We start from the raw sequence: 9,263 nt of genomic DNA on the forward strand, positions 1-9,263 counted from the left end.
AGAGTGCTCGGAAATTCGTTCTGCAAATGACAATGCGCTGCAATGACCGCGAGTTGTTAAAGAAAGAACAGTGTAAGATCGAGACGACCGTTAGAAATGCACATTATTCGGCCAAAAATTTTCACTCGCAAAAAAATGCTGGTGTCTGAAATCTCACCTCGCAGTTTGAAATTTGCACTCGCATTTCGCGAGTATGCGAGCTTAAATTCGAACCCTGAAAAAATTATTATTTCGATTTGCCTATGCAAAAACATAAAGTTATCCTCCTTTTATCGAAACATATTGTTGATGTGTGTCATCACGGGACTTAGTCGTCTCGTGAGCTATCGAGACGGCATACGTGAAAAGGTGAAAATTCGCCCTGAAGGGAACCTATGCTGGCGGTATGTTATATCGATTAAACTAAGGGCGAAAAAGAAATTCAGCAGGCTAAAAAGGAACAAACAAGCATATGCGAATATAATATTTAGAACATTACTCATTTATTATGTGAAAAACAAAAGAAATGAGGATAAAATTTAGTATGTGCCTCTATGTGTATATTTCCCTTACAGAAATGGAGTCACTATTAGAACAAAGCTTAAAAACGTATGATAATGTTATTTAAAAACAGAATGTTCAAGTATTAAAGATTCAAACAACGACAGTGATTAATTCACTGATGTTTTCTACACTTTTTTTGTGTGTAGGAAATTTACTCCTCCCTACATCTCAGAAATAACCATTTGGACTTTGTCAAAATATAAGATCAACGTCGATCTTTTCATGGTTCCAAAGGCACTCGTAGTGTAGCCAGGCGTCACATTCATCACATCTTGCTCTTAAATGTATCTTATATCTGAACGTAATGCATGATTTCTAAAAAAACTAACTTTAGTTGAGTGATTTTGACATATTTGTGTCAGATTTGTGCGACGGATACAGATTGCGTAAAATGTATCGGCTGCTGTATACGTCACGTGAGCGGCACGCGCGGCTATCGCTACGTTTGTTGCAAATGCATTACACCACTGGTCGGTGCTGAACATAGCATGGTGAAATATTTTTATCAGTGCTTCTGTAGAGAGCGTAATTATCGAAATACCACGAGCATAGGTTCTACCACTCTATGGTCTTATATAATTGATAGAATTTCTGACTCCTGTGGTCTTTTTTAATGGGTGGGGTATTACAGATAGTTTGTAAATAACTCGCAAACATAACTATCTCCTTATCCAAATCTTTGACGAATGGTTGATAATCGACAATGCCTATAGTCTGTACACAATTACCTTCCAAAGTTAATAATTCTGGGTCTTTTGCTGGTTCTTCTTCAACGACTCCGTTTGTTTTTTCGCTCTTTACCGGACTAGCGTCTTTCATTTCGACGTCTGTACCTCCCACAGCCATTTTATTTTAGAATATTTTAAATAGTCACTGCCTGAATATGAAGCATTCGAATAAGAAATAGTATTCAATACGATATTTCACTGTATTTTCATACCGGTCCCACAGTGCACAGAATGATTTGCAAAATGTGACAACAATAATGGCGGATTGTTTGATAGCGCCGCAGCGAATTTCGTTTTTTTTATTTGTAAGCTGTTCTGTTCCCTTCCAGATGGAAGAAAATAGTATAAATCCAGAACAAAATCTACATAATAGTTCCATTGAACTGTTCTAATGCTATTTTTCTGACTTTAACAAGATTTGAAATTACCCGTACCATACCGTACAGATGTTGTCCAGGGGCAATGCTCCCTCAACGAAAATGGTGCAGTCTGACGTATTTTGACATAGATCTAGTTTGGGCATGAATATTTTACGCAATTGCATCTTTCAAATTTGCAAAATTGTAACAAAAGCTATTTGACTTGGTCAAGAGGGGGCTAACTGCAAAATATATGATTTACACGAATCTATCTATCTATCTATCTATCTATCTATCTATCTATCTATCTATCTATCTATCTATCTGTCTTTCTATCTTTCTATCTATCTATCTATCTATCTATCTATCTATCTATCTGTCTGTCTGTCTATCTATATCTATCTATCTATCTATCTATCTATCTATCTATCTATCTATCTATCTATCTATCTATCTATCTATCTATCTATCTATCTACAAATAAATTGTTGTGCAGAAAGGAAGACGTTAGTAGGGTTAAAAACAGGACAAAATGATTTGTACTGGAATTATGGTGTAAACATCAATGTAGCCAGTGCTGATTTGAATCCGGAGACGGTTTCAACACTGACTACATATACATGTGATGGTAATGTGCTCCACTGAACACTATACATGTAAAGTTCCCTTGTTTGATTCCTGGTTACTACCATTGTGGTGTGTCCTTGGGCAAGGCAATTAATTATGATCGCCACCGTCCACCCAGCTGGAAATGGATACCAACAAATTGCTGAGCATAAGGCTGACCACTACCAAATAGAATGTAAGCCTCCGCAGGTCTAGTCACAAGTAGTCCAAATATAAATAGTACTAATCTTTTTTCCTTTCCTTGTGCATTTTCTCGGCAGCAACGTGCTTACTTTTACCCTACCGCGCTTCAGTATGTATCACTTTGCATTGTAATGAAATCGGCATGTTCCTATCGCATGCTAGATAAAAATGGCGGCGTAAGAATTTAATGTCACGAAAAGAGAAATTGAAAGAAGCAAAAAGTAGTAAATTCAGCGGGTTGTATTTAACGAACTGTAGTTTTCTTATATAAAAGTTAACACCCCCTTTTCTTTTTGTTTTTCTAAAGTAGCGATCTAGCTCTTTATGGGAATGTAAGTCTCTGAAAATCTGATATGCTAGAAAATGTCGAAACACCGTTATGAAGTGAGTGGATTTTATATGAAATAAAGAACAGCTGGATTTAGTGGTGTTCAGCCATAAGGTATAAATGATTTTAGGCTGAACACCACTAAATCCAGCTGTTCTTTATTTCATATAAAATCCACTCACTTCATAACGGTTTTTCGACATTTTCTAGCATATCAGGTTTTCAGAGACTTATATTCCCATAAAGAACTAGATCGCTACTTTAGAAAAACAAAAAGAAAAGGGGGTGTTAACTTTTATATAAGAAAACTACAGTTCGTTAAATACAACCCGCTGAATTTACTACTTTCCGCTTCTTTCAATTTCTCATTTCGTGACATTAAATTCTTACGCCGCCATTTTTATCTAGCATGCGATAGGAACATGCCGATTTCATTAGAATGCAAAGTGATACATACCGAAACGCGGTAGGGTAAAAGTAAGCACGTTGCTGCCGAGAAAATGCACTAGGAAAGGAAAAAAGATTAGTACTATTTATATTTGGACTACTAGACCTGCGGAGGCTTACATTCTATTTGGTAGTGATCAGCCTTAACTGTGTGTAAAATACGTTCGCTCAAAAATATGTTTATTGTTTCACAAAGCGACGGTAAATAAATTTAACATATAGATCTAGTTAATACATTTTTAATGGTTCCACCACTCAAAGAGCTATAAAAATTGTATTTTATACTTCTTTGCACCACTCCAGCAGTTAGAACACCACTTATGTTAAGTTTTGCGAGCAAATAAAAAATATTTCAAAACTAAATTAAATGACTGATCTTTCAATCATGTATGCTGCCGATTTAAGGACCCTCCTTTGGAAACGCCTTTGATTCATGATTGAAAATAAAGCCATTTACAAGAAGTCATTTAACTTTGTAGACTACCTGTAACAATTGGAAGATAATGCATGTTTTTCATGATAAAACATCTGCAGAATTCAGAGGGGTCTGTTGATGCCCGAGCCCGGTATATCCCGAATATTTCTACAGATGTTATAACACAAAATGTCCCTCTATATTACTCCTAAGATGAGTTTAAATAACATAACCGCGGAAACTAAAGACATGCTGAGAATGGTAAATTTAAGGGTTTAAATCCATATTTCCTGATAAAAGAGGTAAAAGCCTTTCTGAATGACACTGTAAAGTCAATAATTAACTCGCTTCAAAATCGCGATCCTTTTAATGGAACACATTCAATAAGCGATCCATTGCAACCATTTCTTGCTTGTTTCAATGGGTCGCTAATGGAACGCACTAACAAACACCGAAAAAGTGGTTTTGACAGTGTTTATACAGTGTTTTGATAATGTTTATTGGGAAAGAGTTTTGTTTGGGTATTGCTTTTTTCGTAGATCTACATCTCTCTATTTATGACAATATGATACAAACCAAAATTTATAACATGCGATTAAAACGTTTCATTAAAAGTGGTTATGACCTACTACACCGAGCTGTGTCCAACCCCCTTTACAGTTGGATGCTAATCATTCCTCTTGATTATATCTGATGGAACAGACAGAGGACTTCTTGATATATTGTTCTTAAATCTCAAAAGGAATGAACTGTTTTGATATAGATCTGTCTTCTGGATTGTTTCGTCGGGTTCTTAAGGATGTTCCCCGTGATGCTCTGTCTTTTACAAAGGCATTGAGTTAATACGTTTTGGTTCTCAAGTTTTGCCCTGTGATGTCATTATGTGCATTAGGGATTCGTCTGGCGGGGATAAGTTTCATATACACTTTCGTGTGACTTTGGAACATGTTGTTGGGGTGAGGGGGGTGGGGGGGGAGGGAGGGGGGATGCTAGGGGACGTGGGCAGTGTTGCATTTTTCATTACTGCTCATGAACAGACTTAATCAAACCGAGTCTGCAAGTTTTACTGTTTGCCTTGTTCTTGGTGCTTCCGAGGGATCTACTTTTCAGATTATATTTCCCTTGTTGGATATTCTTCCTTGTTGTTTTTTTTTATTCGCCACTGACCGTTCCAAGGCGGTGCCTTAATGCGCATTGTGTTCTTTTGTTTATTCATTTTGTCCACGTGTGTTTGTTTTTCCTTGTCTGTGCATGTGTTTATTTGTGTGTGCTTAGGTTTGTCTATGTGTGCTAGTATCGTGCACGCCCGCTTGCTGTGGGTTGCGCTTAAGGGATGCTGCGCTGTTTGGAACGTGGCTTCCTTGTTGGATAATGCATATGGACATATTCGATGTTAATTAGCATGGTAAGTGTACATTTTCTAGTACCAGCCGCCTCGTTAAACCTTAACCAGTGAACTCCGAGAGACTGTACAGTCATACAAACTGAAAACATCCTATATTCAACACAGCGGTATAGGTCTTTTGACAGTGTACGTGAGGGTTAAAAACGTACCGCTTTACAGCATTATATCTGGTCACCGCGGCTGCACGTATTACAATCTTCAGAATTATATATTGTTTTTGTAGAAACACAACCTTTATTTCCTACTTAATTACTGCAAGCGGAAAAAAGTAGATGGGACTGGTGTAAATTCAGCCTGTGTTTCTAAAAGCAACAGATAAAATCAATGTTACAGTGTTTATTTAACGAATGTGTGTAAATAGTGTTTGAAACTACATGTAACTATTTTCTAACTTTGTCTGTCAAGTAAGGTTATGTTGGTTACGTTGATAACACATTAAACTGGCATGCTGAAAAAGACCGTATCTGCCAAAAATTGAATGCAGAAATTGCATTTTTGATATATAAATATATATAATTTTCTACTTATATGATGAAACGAATGTTTTGCAATGCATTACATGGGAGAAAGATACAAATGCTATATCAGCAAAATACAAAAATGTAGTCACTAGACATATAAAATTGCCTCACTGAACTTAAAGGCATCAAGTTAATGCTTTCGAACGCACCGACGATGGGTCTTAATATCAAATTTTAAAATCACTAAGCTTAAGTAGAAAACCATTATATTTTGTGTTATTTTTGTTATGTTTACAAAAGATTGAATACAGATAAAGGCAAACAGAAGTATCAACTGAAGCATGGTGGCACACAGATAAAACTATGTCAACCCACACATGTAGTGAACGTTTTACACTGACTGTCCCTATCTTAGTTCGATGACAAAAAGTTGTATGATGTTTTCTGGCAGCATCTGAGGGCTGTTAGATCCCACATGGAATCGCGGACAGCCCTTTCTGTATGAGTCAGCATGTCACAGAATTTCATTTACAAGTTACTGTCTGCTGCCAAGCACCTACTCTCGCGGCTCAGGTCGGACATAGATGGTATAGCATCTTCGCTACCAAAGTGTTTGGAAGTACAACAAATAATGTAATAAATAATCTTGCGTTATACAGAATCAGGGTGTCAGTCTCATTTGTTATGATTTTGTTTCTTGCTATGAAATGCACTCGTTAAAAATTCGATAAGTAAATGCATACTTAAAAAGTAGTAAAGATCGTAGAAAGATAAAAATATACGTACTTTTAATGTCGTTTTTTTTTTACATTTGAGATATCAATAATAACATATTTTTCTAAACGTATGCTATATTTCAAAATTAAAATATCACTCATTGTAAAGATATTTCAGATTGATCAGGTGTTTCGTTAGAAGATATTTTGGTAGTTACCTTTCTTTACATTTATATATTCAATGGCATCGCGACTGGGGCGATCATAAAAAGTAAATATTTTATGCAAAGCTGAGCAATGAGAACGTCAACATAATGTCAACGGTTTTCTAGGCGACTGTGACATCTGCAGTCCATATCCAGTAAGTGTGAAAATTGATACAAATTAATCTCTGCCTTGTTTGTTGGATGACCACAAAAGGCCAGTTGCCAATTATTAAAGACGTTTGAACAGCGAGTTGTTACAGCGTAACTTCTACTTACCTGTCCTATGCGACAAATGTGCTTGATTTCATCAGTGTTGATAAAGTAGTGTATGGATAGCATTTGTAAGTAACAAAAAGAATTGATATTTACTTTCTTTTTTCTGCAACAAGTGCATGACGCGCAGTTGGGTCATATTAGAATGCTAATAACCTGTAAGAAAACAGCATTTCTAAACCTAACTGTAATATTGTGAAATGTGAAAATGTTCTCACTTTGAGGAAAGATATTCTATATTCACGAAAAACAAACAGATTTTCTCTTTATTTTATGCTTAATTACGTTGAGATATGTATTTTACAACAAATTTTAATCTCAGCGCGGGGAACAGACGCGCGTTTACAAACGAACAATTAATAAAAATGTATACACAATGTAAAAGTAGATCGGTAAAACTATATCATTTACAGTGAGTGATATGCAGTGAGTGATATGGATAACATATCACTGATAAAACACAGTATTTCATCAGTTAGCATAAAATAGATAGTTATATGACCCAGGGAAGTATCTATGTCTTTTATATCTTGAACAATGATATGTGTCCAGTCGCTAAAATGACAATGTCATAGATCAGCTGACAAACTATGTTGAATATCCTTTGGTTAAATAGATCCAACAATGTGGATGCATTTGCTTCTTTTTAAAATTTACTCCTCTCCATTAATAGTGGTAATATAAGTAGGAAAATATATGACAAAAAAGATAACGTTAATTTCGATATTGGCAATTTTCCTCATCTTTATGGAGATGTATCTCGTGCAACATCTTATGGGGTTTATAGTTCACGGCAAATAGGATTTGCCATAGCCTGTAGTCATGTTGGTAACTTTAAACATCGTACTGAACCCAAAATGCTTCTTCGGCAGGCTTAAGTATGATTGTCAGGCAACTCGGAGTTAGTTATTAAATTTAAAAGTAATCTTAAGACTCTTCTGAGACAACATATATATGACAACCTGCTTTTATGGAGATGTAATTTATGATTATGCATACCCATTTCCGACCATTATATGTTAAAATAATCTTGAAATGTTTTACCAGAAGAGACTAAGCATTGTTCTGAAACACACTGCATGTACAGTGTCCAGCCCTTTTGCAGTTGGTCAAAACGTTCTTCTCTTTGATTGTGCGATGAAGAGACAGATGAAAACTGGCTCTTAACCCATCACACAAGAAACAGATTGGTTTGATAATTGTCCCAAGACTTTCTTAGTCGTGCCCAAGTAATAATAATTAGAGTACGTACAACTAAAAGATAATAGTTTTCAGACTTAAATCTTATTTTTCCTGTCATTCCATGTTTTATCTGGCTTTAAGAAAGAGACAGACATTAAAATCACAGGCGCTTGAAGCTCTATCAATAAATATATGCATTACCATATCCCACCACCAAGTGGACGCATTGGTCGAGAGGGCTAAGACGCTTTCCTACGGAGGTGAAGGCCTCTGGTTCGAATCCTGGCTACTCCCATTGCGGTGTGCCCTTGTACAAGGCACTTTATCACGATTGCCTCAGTCGACCCAGCTGTAAATGGGTACCAGCAAATTGCTGGGGGTGAGGTATATTTGGTTTAACTGTTCTTAATATAGGGTCGCAGAATAGCTCTATAGAGCTTATGTTAATTGTTTCACCAAGCGACGGTAAATAAAACTTACCTTACCCACCTAATATACTATGAGATCTAATCTGCGCATATATTTCATTGATATAGAGCTTCAAACACCTGTGATTTAATTAACTTTAGAAAGTGATAAATCAATATCTGCCACTGCGTTCCTTTATTTGTTCGTTTTGTCCTCATGTGTTTGCTTTGTATACGTGCATGCGTGCGTGCATGCACGTGTGTGTGTATGTGTTTTAGGGGTGATGGTCGTTTTGGAGAGGGTGCGTTTAAATTGAAACATGGCATTCCCTGTTTGATAATTGTCCTTGTTTTTAACTTAAAAAGGTCACTAAATTCAAAGGTTCTTACGTCATTAAAACAATTATTACATGCATTTTTATAGGTGGTTTGAAAACAGGTTAATGAGTCTGACGCCATGCCGAAAATACACTGGGAAGAAGATAGATATCATTGCTCCAGAAATATATGTGTTGGAAATTTGTGTCTAAAGATGTATGGACGGTAGCATGCATTTCCACTACCGTCCATGAACAGGCTCAATCAAACCGAGCCTGCAACATTTTTGTTTTTGTCGTGTTGAGCGACCTGTGAAGTTTCCACTTTTCTCTATTTTGTATTAAAATAACCAAGTCACTGACTTGATATGATGACAATTTTATCATGTTTCGTGAAATTCATTAATTGTAAGTACGGACAATTCCTTAGGGGTTTGAAAACTGGTAATTCGATGGTAGCTGCATGACCAGTACCGTTTCCGAAGAATGCAGTGATCCCGTAGGCCTACATGTTTAGTTCTGCCCATTGTTTTCTCGTTTGGGGCAAACCCTATCATTGAAGGTTCCATGTTTACCGCCGTTTGAATACATCTGCGGATGTCTCTAAATTGCCTTTTGTACTTTTAGCATGTGTAAATGTTGAGTTCTGCTCAACCCGGGACTAGA

At 36.4% G+C, this 9,263-nt stretch overlaps 1 protein-coding gene across 1 annotated transcript in view; it reads right to left on the reverse strand.

Annotated features, from left to right (window-relative positions):
* The window catches only part of LOC123559959 (26S proteasome non-ATPase regulatory subunit 3-like), a 145,935-nt gene that overhangs the window by 19,606 nt on the left and 117,066 nt on the right, over positions 1 to 9,263 (reverse strand). Inside the window, exon 2 of the mRNA XM_045352138.2 lies at positions 1,272 to 1,494. Coding sequence (XP_045208073.1) covers positions 1,272 to 1,389 — 118 coding nt within the window. The 5' untranslated portion in view covers positions 1,390 to 1,494. The remainder of the gene's footprint in view (positions 1 to 1,271; positions 1,495 to 9,263) is intronic.

The sequence above is a fragment of the Mercenaria mercenaria genome, chromosome 10, assembly GCF_021730395.1.
Source record: "Mercenaria mercenaria strain notata chromosome 10, MADL_Memer_1, whole genome shotgun sequence".
In the NCBI taxonomy this organism is placed as follows: domain Eukaryota; kingdom Metazoa; phylum Mollusca; class Bivalvia; order Venerida; family Veneridae; genus Mercenaria; species Mercenaria mercenaria.